The sequence below is a fragment of the Erpetoichthys calabaricus genome, chromosome 2 (genome assembly GCF_900747795.2).
Source record: "Erpetoichthys calabaricus chromosome 2, fErpCal1.3, whole genome shotgun sequence".
Classification (NCBI taxonomy): domain Eukaryota; kingdom Metazoa; phylum Chordata; class Cladistia; order Polypteriformes; family Polypteridae; genus Erpetoichthys; species Erpetoichthys calabaricus.
Window position 1 is genome coordinate 93,908,132 of NC_041395.2, and position 18,833 is coordinate 93,926,964.

At 36.7% G+C, this 18,833-nt stretch overlaps 1 protein-coding gene across 3 annotated transcripts in view; it reads left to right on the top strand.

Moving 5' to 3' along the window:
* Positions 1-18,450, top strand: part of LOC114646133 (membrane-spanning 4-domains subfamily A member 4A-like) — a 34,987-nt gene extending 16,537 nt beyond the window's left edge. For 2 of the 3 annotated variants that reach the window (XM_028794138.2, XM_028794139.2), the window contains exons 4-7: positions 4,652-4,708; positions 5,409-5,615; positions 11,026-11,145; positions 17,456-18,450. In XM_028794138.2, the coding sequence (XP_028649971.2) occupies positions 4,652-4,708; positions 5,409-5,615; positions 11,026-11,145; positions 17,456-17,515 (444 nt within the window). In that variant the 3' untranslated portion in view covers positions 17,516-18,450. The remainder of the gene's footprint in view (positions 1-4,651; positions 4,709-5,408; positions 5,616-11,025; positions 11,146-17,455) is intronic. The other variant, XM_028794140.2, reaches the window with a different exon arrangement.
* Positions 18,451-18,833: the final 383 nt, after the last annotated feature.

Consider the following 18,833-nt stretch of genomic DNA (forward strand, 5'->3'; position numbering starts at 1 on the left):
TATCTTTTAGCTTAGATATTACCCTTGAAGTCTCTGTGTATGTGACAACTGTCGAGTTTTGTTGTTTACGGGACATTTGCTGATCTCTTAGTACATTTGGCGTCAACCTTCTCCTGGCACATTCTTGTCTTTGTTATTCACTTGACCTATCAGTTTTTCTGATACACTTGAACAAGTTTCTGACATTTATTAACCGTTTATACTTCTAAGATGGATGCTATATTTTAATATGGAAAACATACTGAAATACTTAACCGTTGTTACCTCCAAATTATTCTCTCATATGTTCATAAAAGCAGAACCATTTTGATTGAGAGCAGGCCATTTAACCCCTCAAACCTTGCCAGTTCTATTCACCTAATTTCTCCAAAATAAGTCAAGTTTTGATAGTCCTTGAGATACCACTTTCTACTTCAGTACTTGCTTATTTATCCCTTGTGTTTGTAGTACTTTGTGTGAAGAAACACTTTCTAATATGTGAGCTACATTTACTCTTACTGTAAGTACAGTAGTTGTTATATTTGACTCTGTGTTTTTGCTGAATTAGTACAGTGAATCCCAGCTGTTATTTTAAAATAGATTCTTCCTTTCAAAATTAAAATCACTTAATCATGTCAGCTCTTAACTTTGTTTGCTTAAAATTAAAAGGTTCAATTCCTGTTCCCTAATCGCTCATTACCTCACAGTCCTGGACATGGTTTAGATGCTCTTTTTATTTATTTATATATTTTTTTGTAATGTAGACATTAAAACACACAACCCTAGATGAGGTATAATATGTGCATTGTTTGCTTAAAATTAAAAGGTTCAACTCTTGTTCCCTAATTGCTCATTACCTCACAGTCCTGGACATGGTTCATTTATATTTTTTTTTGTAATTTAGACGTTAAAACACATAACCCTAGATGAGGTAAAATATGTGCATTATGTAGCTTAATCACAACCTCCTGTTCCCTTACTCCACACATTGTGCTGTGCAACCTAATATTCTAATTACCTTCTTAATAAATTTTATAATAAGTATGGATATAGATAATAAAGAGTCCATTATGACTTCTACTGTACTTGCAAGTTTCTTTTTATATTAGAAATTGTATTAATTTTCAAATAAATATATTGCAAGAAAAGCGTCATAAAAATCAAGCACACATTGCTATAAAGAAAAATGAAAAAACAACAAAAATCAGAAATACAACCATCCCCAAATGTCACAGAAATCATTAAAATTCTTTAATCTTAAACCACAAAAAACAATCCATCCTTACCCAAAACAGAGTGATAATTAGTAATTTAAAAATTGTGTCCTGCATCCCTATATTCATTAAAACAATATGAGTTTAGCAGAAATGTTGTCAAAGGCATGGCAGACTTATTTTAAAATAACTTGAATGAATTTTGCCAAACTTTGAAGATCTGCAGAATTCCTCACAAAGACAATTAGTATTTTTTTTTCTAGCTTTAAACACTATAAGATATAATTTTTCCCATTATGTTACGGAGTGTTCATTTAAGCAAGATCAGCTGATGAGTTAACAATGTAGTGTACGAAATGACAATGACTCCTAGGTTTTGCTGTGAGAATTTGGGATGATAGTAAATCAAACACTATCTGATAAATACGAAATCATCATACATATCCTAGCAAGGGCAAAGCTGCATTATATTGTTCACAATTAGGATACAATCTCTTCTATATTCTAGAGGAATTTAATCTATTAAGGTGTGTCTGGTGTACAGTTTTCATCAGTGCTACAGTGTGTTTTGCACAAATTCATCAAAAACTTTTTCAATAAATGGATCCCTAAAAGTTGGGATACAAAATTGCATGCATGAATTAAATATTGTGTAATCAAGGGAGAACTCAAATGCAAAACTGACCTATAACAGACAACAGTGGCAATTTTTAAAGTTTTTTTCTACATTGGTTCTATATTTTGGATGAATTACCCACTTGAAATGACACATTTTCTTTTAAATAAATAATAACTCCCCTTTTTTCAATTTGGCATATCTTCCCAAAAATGTGTAATTGCCTATTTTATTCTCATGTCTGTCTCTTGTGTTTAACCTGGCTTCTTTCATTGCTATGATATTATATAGTACATATAGTAGCTGCACATAATTATAACTCCAATTCACTTGTTTTGTTCTTGATACTTACAGTACTGAGGCAAGCAATTTTTAATTAATTGCCCATTTTAAGTTGGTCTTTTAATGTTCTGTTATTCTTTAAATTGGTATTGCAGAGGTGACAGTCTGCCCTTATGTGTGTAATTTGTTCAATTGTGGGCAATGACAACAAGATCCACCAGTCGCTCTGGCCACAAACCTATCCATCCTTCAATGGAGATCTTCTCCCTGTGTGCCAGGAAGATAGCACATTAGGCAAGACTGACTGTCCATGGAGCAAACAAGTCTCAGTCACCCTAATGATGGAGCCTCCCACTAAAATTACAGCAATCTTCCCGGGATCTGGTTTTAAGGTGACCACCTTAGAGTTACCAGATTCTCCATCCAATTATACAAGATCCTGAAGAAAGTTGGGCCTCCTGTGCCACTTTATTAACACACACTATTTCCCTAAAAGATACCCGGTCAAAATCTGCCTATTTCATAATACATTTGGCTCTTTGTTTGGGGACTCCTGCAGGTTTTGCAATTTGCTAGTTAAGATAGGAGTTGAGAAGTTAGCAGTCTGCTTAGTTTATTCTCCAACCTCATATCAGTTCTCTTTCCTGCTTTACTTAGCCAATGATATTTTGAATTTGACACGCGATGAAGTTATCCTCAGTATGGTCACAAATTCCCATGTGAATCCTTTATTGGATTCAAATTTGTGATTCTCTTTCACCATCCTACTCCAGACTCTGTTCACTCTTTAAATGTTTTTTTTTTCCTTTTTTTTTTCTTCATAACTCTGGCAGGTTCTTTTCAGCTGTTGTATTCCATGGCTTTTCATACTTTTCTCAAGTGTCACTTCCATTCCAAATACTCTTATATTTGCATTTCTCAGTTGTTTGTTTCCTTAGTCAGGAATGTGTCTCTTTCTAGTTTCCCTTTTTCAGATCAGAAATACGTGATTTTGCAGTTTTACTTTTGTGAAGAGGACCATTTGTAACTTTGCTTTGGCCCACTATCTTCAGTAAAAGATCTCTGTACTTGAGTCATGTGACCCATCCTTAGAGTGTGTATGCCCCCATGGGGAAGATCTGGAATATGCGTTACTGATTACACATACTGTACAACATCTAAACTAAATAACATCTTTAAAATACCAAGGTGTGATACGGTGTCCTGATGTAAGCCTACTAGAGTATATCCACTTGGACTGTAGAGGTGTAGTGCATTCTTCTATATTTCTACAATTAGAAGGGCTTCATATGAATAATTCTGTTCAAGATAAATAACTGTTCAGTGAGTTTGGTGTTGATTACTTTATTTTAAAGCAAAGTAAAGTTTGCTTTGATTGTTACAATTAATTCTGATGCCAGTGGTGTGTCATATAGCATTTGCAGTTGGTTATCCAATAGTTGATTCATCCTAATCAGGTTTAAATTAATATAACCATTCTGTAGGTAACGTCCAGTTCCTCCTAATTATTATTTGTATTACCCCTACTGTATCATGTTTAGCTAACTCTAAACTCTACTTTTGGTGAAGAGTAAACTAATATGATTAAAATATTGTGTCTTTCAGCCTTAGCAGTCCTTTTTTCCAATTTAGGTGAACATGTGCATCTTTTGGATGTATAAAGTTACCAGACAAGGTTTCTTGTTTCACTTATATTTTAATCTTTCACATGAACTAGTGATTTATATGTAAACTGGAATGATTTCAACTCTTATGTAACTTTGTTTTTTATTTTTTATTTTCCATTTTGTTGACAATATGTTGTTTTTTTCCATAATGATCCCTCTAATATCCCATTATCCTAGATTTATTTGATCCCGATGATGCCTTTAAGAACAGGCTCTTAAGAAATGAATGATTAGGGAGGCAGATCTTGATTCAAAAGCTTGATGACGCATGAATATAATTCAATTTTTGTGGACTATTCTGATTTTCCCGGAAGTATTTATTTCACAATATTTTAGCAAAAATGCATGTGTTTGGTACATTGTGAGGATAGGACTGGGTAATTGACATGGACTATATAAGAGTAACTTGCATTCAGTGAAAGTAACTTTCAGTATTTTTTCATAGATGTTTTAATATTGTTTGGTGCATTTCAGTACAGACCCTGGAATGCCCCCATTTTAAGTCCAATGTATCAACACCTTTGTTATCTCCATTCTCCATGAAAACATTACAGTAAAAATTTATCTTGGCAGTCGCTAAAAACAGCACAGGATAATTAACAGATAAAAATATTTCTTTAGTTTATGCTTTACTTTAGAAAAATTTGCAGTCTGCTGCAAACATATTATAAGGGGAGGTTTCAATATCTGCGGTGGGCTGGCGCACTGCACAGGGTTTGTTCCTGCCTTACACCCTGTGTCGGCTGGGATTGGCTCCAGCAGACCCCCATGACCCTGTGTTAGGATATAGCGGGTTGGATAATGGATGGATGGATAGTTTAAATATCTAACATTACTTAAATGAAATTAAAAGAATTCATTTTTTATCCTAATTCCGAATTATTTTTTTACAGTTTATATTAATAGGAGGTTTCTGTCTCTTGGCTAGTAAATTCTGCAATCCATGCACAGTGAGTACGCTATATTTTTTGTATGTTATATTGTGTAAATGTCTATCTTGACCATAATCGAAATAGGCAAATGAGAGCAAAGTGATAGCTTTCAAACTCACTTCTTTATGTTGCACATAGGTCAGAAATTGTCAGAAAGCATAATACTTGTTTACTACGAACACATTTTTAACACCATCTTGTATTATTTTTCAATACTTTGTTATAGGTTATAGTGTGGTGTTGTAGCTGACCAATCACAAAGATGACATTTTCAGTCCATCTGCTGACTTTCTTTATAAAACTAAACAAAAAACATAATTGGCCTACAGAATAATACAGGGAATGTTACATTTTGTAAATGATTAGAATGAAAAGCTATTATAAGAGTTTCAGATAATCTCCTTAGGCCCTCATTTGTATCAAAAAAGAAGGAATTCGTAACACTTTTGTTATAATTGACAGTAAAATTAATGAAAATTAAATAGCTCACAAATTTTGTATCTGTAGAATTCTATCCAAACCGTTATCATTATCTGCCTAAAAGTACATTTCTATTGTTATTCCTCATAAACATTGTATTGTGTAAATCAATGTGTTCAGCTATTAGGCTGCCTTCATGGCCCTTTGCCAAGTTTGCAATGACTTAACAAGCAAACGTAATTCTTGGTCACTGCAATCAGAATATAAATATTATAGTATTTTTTTCTTATTTTTACAGGCTTTTTTATCAGTATTCTTGAACGTTATAAGCACAGTATGTGCTATCACAGCAATTGTTTATGCAGCTATTAATGTAAGCTACAGGCAATGGAGTCAATGTTTTGTGGACCTAAAAAATGAATATTGCCCTTGCTATAACGATAAGGAATGGATTATTTATGAAGATATACAAAAAGCCTGTGTAGATATTATGAAAAAAAATAAAGTAAGTACAAATTTGTTTTTGTATGTGTTCTCATTTTCAGTTGTAAACATTTGAATATTCATACCAGTCCTCAGTGTTCAAGTGCATGAGATTGAGCTTTCTGATGTAGAACTTAGGCATCCTTGTTTGAAAATTTTAACAAGGTAATTAAAACTGAGTAACTGAGTAGGGACAAGTAAAGAGGATGTTCTAATGATGACAGTTCTTCTACAACATATCAAAATGTCTTAATGTTAGTAACCTAAATTAGATGTTGTCTCTTTTTTTTTTTTTTTGGCCAATCTTTCAATGCCTCTGTTAAACAGACTCTGGGATGAGTCAACAGCTGTGAAGCTACTGTATACCAGCATAGGTCACTATGGGAAAGATATTGTATTCCCTTCTCGCTATATGTTTTACACTGTGCTTCCATGTTCACCAATTACTAAAATTTCAGTAAAACTCCAGTTGTATAATGCAAGAGAATCCAGCTTCAATATAGATCATATATTTAAGTCCAAAGCATTTTAATCAATCACACCTCTCTACACCAACTAGTGTACAAACTTTACCCAAAAAGACCATTATATAAGTTTTGATCTTACTAATTTATTGAGTACCTAGATTTTATTGTGGAATTTCACTGTTGTTAAAGAAATTAATTGATGTCAAGGATGTACTAATGTTTTGCAGAATTCACCCATTAGTAACGTTGAGAACAAAATCTTTTCATTAGAGTTTCAGATAAGTGAGTCACCCTTAGAGAAAAATACACTTTTTCTCAGTTTGGGGTAGGCATGTTCTATTTCAGTTTAAAACTGTTCCACAAACACGTCCGTCAACTTGGATTATAACAGATGCAAAGGATTTTGTCTTGCTTATGAAAGATCCCCTCAAGTATTAACGTTCATTATCATGTGTTGCATATGCCCTCAGCTTCAGACCCTGTTGTATTACAGTTTTCATCCTTGAACAAAACCTTATACCCCTCTTTGGTATAATATCAGAACGAACTTGCACTATGGGTAGTTTTAGCTTTATACCTCGTATTAAAAAATTAGTTTAACATTTGCCTTTGAATAGCTGGAAGTCATTTTAAATATTTGTCTGAACATTTGTGCATGGATCAAACTACTGTATACCAATCCAGAAGCTTCAGTTTGTATTAACATTAATTCAGACTACTTTAAACTAGAACATGGTACCAGACAAGGATGTCTCTTGTCACCATTACTTTTCGCTATCGCCATTGAGCCACTGGCAGTTTACTGTCGGAATGCTTATGAGGTAAAGGGGATTATCAGAGAAGGACTTCAACAAAAATTTCTCTATATGCAGATGATATGGTACTGTATGTATGAGACCCACAAAATACTATGCCTGCAGTCCTAACAGCACTTAACAGAATTTCAAAAGATTTCTAGTCTCAGAATTAATTTGAATAAAAGTGTGCTCTTTCCAGTGAATTCTCAAGCACACAATATTAGATTGGACACCTTCCCTTCTATCATCGCAGATCAGTTTAAATACCTAGGGATAAACATCACAAGTAAACATAAAGCTCTTTATCAACAAAATTTTGCTGTCTGTATGGAAAAAATTAAGCAAGACTTGCATAGATGGTCTGCCCTTCATCTCACTTTAGCTGGAAGAATTAACATTGTTAAGAAGAATATCCTTCTGAAGCTTCTCTTCTTATTTCAGAACATTCCAATATACATCAATAAATCGTTTTTTAAGAAATTAGATTCAACCATAACCTCATTTATTTGGAATTCAAAACATCCACGTATCCAAAGAGCCACCCTGCAAAGACCGGTGGAAGGTGGCATGGCTCTATCTAACTTTCAATTTTTATTACTGGGCACCAAACATACAGTCTATAAAAACCTGCACATGGACACAAATAGATGAACATACACAGGCTTGGTCCGCAATAGAAATAAAATCCTGCAGTACTTCTTTATATTTCTTGCTTTGTACAAAATGCAAGTTATCGCCAATACACAACCCAATTGTGCTTCACTCACTCAGAATATGTAACCAATGTAGGAAATATTTTAAGATAGAGAATCTTTTATCTGTGGCACCTCTGCATAAGAACTACCTTTCAACCCTCGCAAACATATGCAGTTTTTAATATCTGGAAAACATTTGGGATTAAATCACTTAGACATCTGTACATAGACAACGTCTTTGCATCCTATGAACAATTACATTCCAAATGTAACTTTCCAGCAACACGTTTCTTTCACTACCTTCAAATTAGAAACTTTGTTAAACAGAACCTGCCGAATTTTCCTCACCTCCTACCTATCTCTATGCAGGAAAAAATATTGCTCAGTTTCGAGGACTCGGACAGCATTTCTGCAATATATAAAACCATTTTACAGTCCCTCCCTGTCAAAGATCCAAGAGGACAGTGGGAAAAGGATCTCTCACTCAACATCTCAGAAAAGGAGTGGAAGGTAGCAATGCAGAGAATTCACACGAGCTCCATATGTGCAAAGTATACAATTATTCAACTCAAAATTATATATCGATCACATCTACAGTATCTCATTTAAAATTATCCAAAATGTTTCCAGGGCAAGATCCAACCTGCAAATGCTGCAATCAAGTTCCAGCCTCACTGGGACACATGTTTTGGGCCTGCACCAAATTAACATCATTCTGGACCAAAATCTTTAAATGCCTTTCAGACAGCCTTGGTGTCACAATCCCTCCTGACCCATTAACAGCTGTGTTTGGTGTACTCCCTGATGAGCTTAAAGTGGAGAAGGACAAACAAACTGTAATTGCTTTTACTACACTATTAACACGTAGACTTATCTTGCTCAACTGGAAGAATCCTAACTCTCCTATTCTAAGTCAGTGGGTAACTCATGTTATATACTATTTGAAATTGGAAAAAATCAAATTCTCACTTAGAGGATCTGTGCAGAACTTTTTCAAAACCTGGCAGGATCTAATCAATAACATTTTAGAATAAGCTTTTAAAGCACTGAGGAAGCAGATTCTCTCCCCATTTCTTTTTATTCTCCATTCATCTTTATTCACTTATTAAGTCATCTATTTAGGGGATTATCAGAGAAAGACTGGAACAGAAAATTTCTCTATATGCAGATGATATGGTTTTATATATATCAGACCCAGAAAACACTGTGCCTGCAGTTTTAACAGCACTCACAGAATTTCAAAAGATATCTAGTCTTAGAATTAATCTGAATAAAAGTATACTCTTTCTAGTGAATTCACAAGCATATAATATTAGATTGGACACCCTACCTTTTACCATAGCAGATCAGTTTAAATACCTAGGGGTAAATATCACAAGTAAACATAAAGCTCTTTATCAACAAAATTTTGCCGTCTGTATGGAAAAAATTAAGCAAGACTTGCATAGATGGTCAACCCGTCATCTCACTCTAGCCGGAAGAATTAACGTTGTTAAGATGAATATCCTTGCTAAACTTCTTTTTCTATTTCAAAACATTCCAATATATATCAATAAATCCTTTTTTAAGCAATTAGATTCAACAATAACCTCATTCATTTGGAACTCAAAACACCCACGTATCCGAAGAGCGACCCTACAAAGACCTCAGGCAGAAGGTGGCATGGCTTTACCTAATTTTCAGTTTTATTACTGGGCAGCAAACATACAAGCCATAAAAACCTGGACACAAAAAAATGAACATACACAGGCTTGGTTCGCAATAGAAGTAAAATCCTGTAGTACTTCTTTATACTCCCTGCTCTGCTCTCCAATAAATGCAAGTTATCGCAAATATACTAATAACCCTATTGTGCTTTACTCACTCAGAATGTGGAACCAACTTAGAAAGCATTTTAAGATGGAAAATCTTTTATCTGTGGCACCACTGGAAGAGAATCACCTCTTTCAAAACATATCCAGTTTTTAATACCTGGAAAAGTTTTGGGATTAAAATGCTCAGAGATCTTTATATAGACAATTACATTCCAAATTCAACCTCCCAGCTACACATTTCTTTCACTATCTTCAAATTAGAAATTTTGTTAAACAGAAACTGCCCGATTTTCCTCACCTCGTACCCTCCACCATGCTGGAAAAAATACTGCTTAATTTCGAGGAATTAAACACCATTTCTGCATTATATAAAATCTTATTAGAGTCCCTACCTTTCAAAGACCCAAGAGGACATTGGGAAGAAGATCTCTTAATCAATATATCAGAAAAGGAGTGGAAGGTAGCAAAGCAGAGAATTCACTCGAGCTCCATATGCGCAAAGCATAGAATTATTCAACTAAAAATTATATATCAAGCTCATCTGTCTCGCTTAAAACTGTCCAAAATGTTTCCAGGGCAAGATCCAACCTGCTTCACACATGTTTTGTCACATGTTTTGGGCCTACACCAAACTAACATCATTTTAGACCAAAATTTTTAAGTGCCTTTCAGACAGCCTTGAGGTCACAATTCCTCCTAACCCATTAACAGCTGTGTTTGGCGTTCTTCCAGACGGACTTGAAGTGGAGAAGGACAAGCAAACTGTGATTGCATTCACTACACTTTTGGCACGCAGACTTATTTTGTTAAATTGGAAGAACTCTAACTCTCCTCTGATAAGTCAGTGGGAAACCGATGTTTTATATTATTTGAAATTGGAAAAAATCAAATTCTCAGTTAGAGGATCTGTACAGAATTTTTTCAAAACCTGGCAGGATCTAATCAATATTATTTTAGAATAAGAGAAATAACTGTTACCGCATTTATTGCCCTTCTCCATTTTTTATTTACCTATATATATTTCTTCCTTTCTTTTGTTTATTGTTGCCTTATTAAAAAGCCCTAAGCAATTCTCCTTCAGCTAAGCTCTCCTTCTCAAGGTTGGGGTTTGATTTGTCTTCAATTCTTTTTTGTTATAAATTAATCTATTTGTATGGAATAATTACAATAAAATTAATAAATAAAATAAAATAAAATAATTAATCTATTTACTTATTTTTACTAGCTTTAAGTTTTACTCTGCTGCCATGCTCTCTTTCTCAGGGGTGGGGGTTGATTTGTTTTTGATCCTATTTTTGTAAAAATGAATCTATTTGTATGGAATGTTGTGTGATTACAATAAAATAACATTAAAAAATGCAATCAAAGAAAGAGACCCAAATAATGAACATTCAAAAAAGCACATTATGGCCCTGCAACAAATACTGTTCAGTACCAGTAATCTGTATTGGTTTGAATTGGAAAAAAACCCAGCAAATTCAAATGGTTTTATATAAATGCATAATGGAATTTGTAAGCAGAGCTATCCCAGTATCAGAAAAGCCAGTCCATTGCAGTTTTACTGTAGTAATTACTTTTTAAGTTTGATGTGCTATCTATGTTTGCCATGCTGTAAACTGTAAATTTTAACATATTCTTTACCATCCCTCTCTGCATTAGATAGATATATTTGCATTGGAAATATTGATCTTGGTTTTTGATGTTCTTCAAGCCTGTGTTGCTATTGCTGCAGTTATTATTGGATGCAAAACTCTATCAAAATGCAGAAACCACAAAATGGTAAGTGTGTATCTGTACTCAAAAAGTTATCACTCTTAATCCAGATGTGAAAAACTGCTTATCATAAATATCTCTCTCTCTCTCTCTGTCTCTCATTAATATATGCTCATTTTCAGAATACAAGAGTTAAAATACTAGAACAAAAACGGTTTAGATAAATACTTTATAAAGATGTGAACTATGTTAGACTCTGGCATTTGAACTCCAGGTCAGGTTGGGGAGCATGCACTAATGCATCGCATTGCTGCACCCACCACACAACAAAACAGCTCGGGATCCTGGTTGGCAACTCCCCAGGCAGACACGTAGACTAGTCCCACCACATGGAAATGACCCTCTATCTGCTGCAGCCAGATGTTACGTGGGCGTCCCCTTGGCCTGATCCAGCCACTTGGGGTCCTCAACAATGAGTTGGATCACCCGCTGGGAGTCACGCCACATGGCCATTGTGCCGTAACTGATGCTCCCTTACAATGCAGGTAATGTGCCTCATTCGGGACTCCATGAGCAACCACTTATTCGACACAAAGTCAAACCAGTGGTACCCATGGATCCAGTCTTCGTCTCAGGTCACTGGTTAGCGTCCATGTCTCACAATCATATAGCAAGACAGGAAGCACCAGGACTCTAAAAACTCAGACCTTCGTCCTTTTGCATAGATATCGGGAGCCCCTCACACCCCTTTCCAGTGACCTCATGACCTTCAATGCTCTCTAAATCTGTCTATTGGCTTCACAGGAGTTGACACATTCGGCAGTGACGCATTCATTTGAACTCATATATTTAGTATTTCTGAAATTATGATAGGATTTTTAGAATTTTCTTTGACTATTCAGAAAATATGGGACTCCAACATCTGTAGGTGCTATAAATCATTTCCATCCATATTGTTTTTGAACCAGCTCTTCTAAATCCATTGTTAGTGATTAACATCCTTGCCAGTGCACTGTTACTGTGACTTAGAAATCATATTTGTTATGTGTAATTAAAGAAGTCCAGATAATTTCAAAATGTTCACCAACTTTTTTGCAACTGTATGTATTTATTCAGAGAAAAATCCTTAGTAGCCCTTCCCCAGGTTCATAGTTAAAATTCTGTGACTTAAGAAATAGTGGCTGTGTCTCACTTGTAGTCAATAAATTGAATTTTGTTTGTAATGTTAACCTATTTTGCAGAGTTGAGCATAGGGCAATCCTGAATATTTTTTATCAGTTTTAGTTATTAGAACTTAATTTGAATATGTTTCTAGTTTACAATTTATTGCAAAAAGTTAAAAATTGGAGATTATTTATTCCTTCAGATATATTTTGTTGTACACAACATTAGTCTGTTTGAAAATTTGAATTTGTGTAGAAATTATTAAAAAAATCTTTTGTTTCGTATGTATAAATAGATTTACTTGCAGATTGAATGTTGAATTTCCACTGGTTAATATTTTAAATTCTAGTATAAGAGTTAGCATGATTGAGAAAACAGCATGAATAACATTGCAAGATTTGACATAGGGCCTCAAGTATCCACATCATTGTCCCGCAACAGAGTCTGAATGTAAATTTCATTGGCTACTTTAGAGAGAGGGAGAGGCTAGAAGAATGTGCTGATACAGCGCATTGCCCCACCCACCACATGACAAACCAACTCAGGATCCCAGACTGGGACCCTAGTGCAGCCATGCAGCAGGTGACACCTGAGCACCACACTAGTTCAGATGGAAGAGACAGTTTAGAAAACAAAGATTTAAAAGTGCTACTAAACTAAGTACCCCAGGATAGGTTAAGACAACAAATTTCCTGTAATTCCGTGGGTTTTTGTTTTCTGGTTGTGGTCTAAACTTACAGCTTTCTTCTCCCTTTTCTTCTTGGGTATCCTTGTTTTCCAGTTTTAATGCTAAGCTATCTTCTAAGGAGCCACATATATGGCTCACCATACTTGCCCTGCAGGTTACAAATGACATAAGGAACAAACTGGTGGAATTGATGGCAGGTTGAATTAAAATACGAAATTTGCTCTAGAAGGGTATCCAATTTTGGTGACTATCAGCTAACTTTACTTAAACCAAAATACAATGGAACCTCGGGTCATGAACGTCTCTGAACACGTACAAATCGGGTTACGACCAAAAAGTTTGCTAAACTTTTGCATCTGTTCACGACCACACACTCGGGTGACGAACAACCCAGTTTCCCTTCCGGTTCGTATGTGCTAATGATTTCCACAGGTGTTCAGTCTCTCCCTGTGCATTCGCTGTGAACTCTTTGTGCTCTATTTCGTTTCCCTTCCGGTTTGTACACCCCGGTGATTTACACACGTGTTCAGTCTCTCCCTGTACAGTATAGGGTGGTCCAGATCTAATTATGCAATTTTCATTACGCTATAATTATTAAGTTTATTACATAGAACATCACCCGAAAAATCATGGACCATTGAGAAGTGTGCGAACTGACGACATGAAGAATCGTCTTCGCGCCAAACTGGAATTGTCCCCTCATAAATCAAAGTCATCCAGATGATCTGGATCTGCATAATTAGATCTGGACCGCATCACGCAGAGTGACTTTGTGGTATAGTGGGTCCAAAGCTCACGTCAAGAGGCCAATTTTAAATAAATAATTGCTGTGCTACAGCTGCCACGTCCTCTTCATAAATAGAAGCGCGAGGCGGCTAAAGGGAGGAAAAAGAAAAGAAAGACGGAGGTTGTGGAGTGAGGAAGTAAGCAGGAAGCAGTATGGAAAGAACCGGTGTGAGCGAGAGAGCGAGCGCGTGCTCGCAGGCAGGCAGCTGGACAGTGAGCCCAAGCAGGGGTGTTTGGTTGACACGCGGTGAGGCAGAAGGAAGCGGTTGCTCCAGCTGAGCGATCAAGGAGAAGAAGGACGACTAGCCATGTAAGGCCGAGAAGGCAGCGGGGGTCACCAGTTAAAGAATGCACCAGGCTTGTTTTTAAAGAGACTGCTTCCAGCATTGTTTTAACCTTGTTGTATTTAATGAAGACTTTTTTCTATTGGATTTTAACCTCCACTTCACTTCTGTTTTTATGGGATTATTTATTTATTGAAGGATTCTGAAAGCACTGCACTTTATTTAATTTGGACTTTGTTTTTGATTAATGTTTTGTTAATTTTAATAAAAGCACTTGGCACGTTTTGCACCATCCCCTTGCTCCATTGTAGTGCCTCACTGTCGTGCTCATTGGTAACATTACCAACGGTGATGGGTTTAAGGGCTCCCAGAAGTGAGATGGGAGCATGCAGCGAACCCGCATCATCACAGACTTTACCTCAAAACTGTAATCTCCTCTCTACCCAGTTCCTCCTCACTTCCTTCATGCCAGAACTCGACTCATGCAAGGTTAGTTTTCTTGGTTGTTTATGGTTAGTTTTTGTATAAATTAAGGATTTTTCAAATGTTCGTTTTTTTCCCTCTGCTTAAAACTCATTAAAAAAAAAAGTGTTTACAGCGAGCGATTCGTAAGGCTATAGTGTGAACTCTTGCAATGTTAGTTTTCTCTGTTCAAGGTTTTCTCAGTGTTATTCAATGTTGTTACATTTAGTTTACTATTACACAGTGCATTCTATGGTATAACTAACTATTTTTGTGCTTAAAAATCTTTAAAAAAAATATATTTGCATACAGTTCGTATGGTCTGGAACGGATTAAGTGTATTTACATACAATCCTATGGGGGAAATTACTTCGGGTCACGACCAAATTGGGTTGCGACCAGAGTTTTCGATCGAATTACGGTCGTGACCTGAGGTTCCACTGTAATCTATATATATAATTCACTAAGTCCATGGCAAGCAAGACACACGCAAGACAGAGCCACGCCCGCCAACTCACAGAGCCCCACCCACCAACAATTCACTAAGTAGCCGACCATGGCATGCAAGACAGAGACTATGGAATACGCATGACAGAGCCATGCCCGCCAACTCACAGAGCACCAACGAAGACTCGCTACACCTTAATGAACAAGTACTGAAATATATCCCTACCGACGAAGTAACTTTCACCAGCATTGTCACGACAATCCTGCAGATCAGACCCTGTGCAGCGAGCAAGCCAGAGAGAGAGAGAGAGAGCGTGACACACACACACACACACACATACACGAGAGAGACACACCCACACACACACAGGCACGCGAGAGAGAGAGAGAGACACACACACAAGATGCAAGACAGAGCCCCGCCCACCAACAATTCACTAAGCAACCATGTGCGCCGACGATTTCCGCACTTGTTCAGTCTCTGTGCATTCCCTGTGCAGCGAACGAGCCAGAGAGAGAGAGTGAGACAGACACACACACACACACACACACACACACACACACACGAGAGAGAGACACACACACACGAGAGAGAGAGAGAGACACACACACACACACACGAGAGAGAGAGAGAGACACACACACACACACAAGAGAGAGAGAGACACACACACACACACGAGAGAGACACACACACACACACACACAGGCGCAAGAGAGAGACACACACACACGAGAGAGAGACATACACACACACACACACAAGAGAGAGAGAGAGAGACACACACACACACACGAGAGAGAGAGAGAGAGAGAGACACACACACAAGAGAGAGAGAGACACAGACAGACACACACACACACACGACACAAGACAGAGCCCCGCCCGCCAACAATTCACTAAGCAACCGTGCGTGCCGATGATTTCCGCACGTGTTCAGTCTCTGACTGTGCATTCCCTGTGCAGCGAGTGAGCGAGCCGGAGAGATAGAGAGAGAGACACACACACGTACGCACAAACGAGAGAGAGAGAGAAACACACACACACACACACACACAGGTGCCGGAGAGAGACACACACACACACACACAGACACGAGAGAGAGAGAAAGAGACACACACACACATAAGAGAGAGACACACACGCACACACACACACACGAGAGAGAGAGAGAGAGAGAGACAGAGAGAGAGAGAGACAGAGACACACACACACACAAGAGAGAGAGGGGGCTGGACGCATAAGGCAGAGAAAGCAGTTAAAGAATACACCGGGCTTGATTTTGTTTTCACTTCTGTTTACAGCGATTGGTTCGTAGCGTGCATTGTTACAATGTTACTTTTCTTGGTGGTTTATTAAATTACAGATTTTTCAAATGTTCATTTTTTTTCCCTGTGCTTAAAACTCATTAAAAAAGTGTGTTTAGCGAGCGGTTCGTAGCGCTATAGCGCAAATTCTTGCAGTGTTAAGTTGTCTCTGTTGTTAAAGGTTTTCTCAGTGTTATTCAATGTTTTTACATTTAGTTTAGCTGTGCATTCTATTATTATATATATAATTCACTAAGTCCATGGCAAGCAAGATGCATGCAAGACAGAGCCACGCCCACCAACTCTAACACTCCTCCCATGTCCATTACCTTCACATTGTTTTCCTTTTATTTCTGATCCCGTTCAGCAACTATATGGCGACATCGACTTCTCAACTGTGACTCCGGAACAACTCAGTACGCGAGCTATATTAAGCATCACCAACGAAGACTCGCTACACCTTAATGAACAAGTACTGAAACTTATCCCTACTGACGAAGTAACTTTCACCAGCGTTGCCTCCATCGTCACAGATGATCCCGCAGATCAAGTTTCATTCCCCGAAGAATTTCTTTAACAGTCTTACTCCCACTGGCATGCTTCCGCTTAAACTCAAAATTAAAATAGGTTCAGTCGTCATGCTTCTCAGAAACCTCATGCCAGCAAGAAGTCTCTGTGATGGCACTAGACTGACTGTTACCAGCATTCACCGCAATGTACTGCAGTGTAAAACTATCGCTGCTCCTACCTCACAAACTGTCCTTATTCCCCGGATATCCCTGACCCTATCAGATTCAAATTTGCCTTTTACTTTTACATGCAGACAATTTCCTGTTAGATTGGCCTTTGCAATAACAATTAATAAGGCACAGGGACAAACTTTCAAAACGATATGCCTGTATCTGCCAAAACCAGTTTTCAGTCACGGACAATAAATTGTATGTTGCTCTCTCCAGAGTTCCATCTTTTCATTCACTCACAGTCGTATCCTCAAACCCACCCCATTTGGACAACTGTGTCGTTCAGGAAGTGTTCACTTCAATAAATAATTATGCGGCGTATGCTACGCCGCGGGTTGGCTAGTAGTAATTAAATCTGCTGTGGCTTTTGAGAATAGTAACATTTCTTCTTTGCTTACTAAAACTTTTTAATAATTTTTTTGTGAAACTTATGTTATGACTAATTAAATATGAGGATATTTGCAACTAAAAAAAGAGTGTTTTCCTATCTTTCACAGGCCATTGTAAATACTGAAGAATGTGAGATGATAACACCTCTTCTTGAAGACACAGACTGATGATTTATTTGTTATCAGGGATTATGGAGAATACTCAAAATAGATTATATTGTTTAAAAATAAGAAATGCTGTATGTTATTGACTGTAAACTTCTAAACTTTGAACAAAACTTTTTGTATCGATTTACCTAAAAAGTTTAAAAGGCTACAATGAACAGGCCAATATGCTAAGCTTAAGAAAAAAATAAATAATTTATTTAGTTACTCCATTTTAAACAGCGTGAGAAGAGAATATTAAAAATATTGTTTAGTTCAACCTGCTGAAAGCTACAAAAAGAACAGCTAAAGTAATCTTCACATCTGATATCTATACATAGCTCTTCATGTTTCAGAGTTGATCACTAAGCTATAAAAGGTACAAACTAAAGCTACAGATTAAATTAATTTAGGCTAATATACATGTACTGAATTTAGATGATATAAATTCATGCATTAATAAAGTTCTTGTGTTAATTCGCAATATGAGCTCCCTAAAGCTTAAAAATAGCCAGAGATTTTAATGTTATATTACACCCTGATTTTAACTAAGTCATCAGCAGCTACACGTACAGTATCTGAAACCGTTGTGGTAATCTCATGTTTTAGCAAAGATCACAACATCCTGTACCCATAGAAATTTGTTTACTCATATTCAAGACAGTTTTCCTTGTTTCTGTATACATCATAGTAAACAATTGGCTACTTTTTTAATGATAACAACTTAGTGTCCTCTCTCAAATCTGGCCAAATATGATGCTATTGTTATGCTTGGCCTTCTCTATTTCAATAATATCATTTAGAAATCTCATGCATTGTTGTTTCTGCCATCAACACAGTGTCCTCAGCATACTGCATCTTGCTGTTAAAACTTATTCCTCCAATCTTTAGGTTTATCTACTATCAGTATTAATGATGATGTTTTCAGTAAATTAAATAAACATGGGGAAGAAAACATACCTGCTGGCCATCTTTCTTAATCTGAATTTCTGGGGGTAGACCATGATCAAGTATACATAAAAGCAGTTTGGAATGCAAGTGTAGAGACTAATTGCAATGCATTTGGAACTAAAGCTAGCAGAAGCAATGAAATAACCTGTTTAAGGAGTCGTGTAAGCATTTATACACATTGGAGCAGAGGTCTGCATTGCATTGATGTTTTTTTTCAATCCCACTACCTTAAAAGTTCCATCCCTCTTTCCAAATTCTTATTTTCACCTTTAAGAAGCACATGAGTTGGGAATGTAGTTTGTTGAATTCTTCAAACAGCAGAGTGTATGTAAGAAAAAAATGCATGCAATAGTTTTAAAAGTCAGTTTTAAAACACAGAGACACCACCATG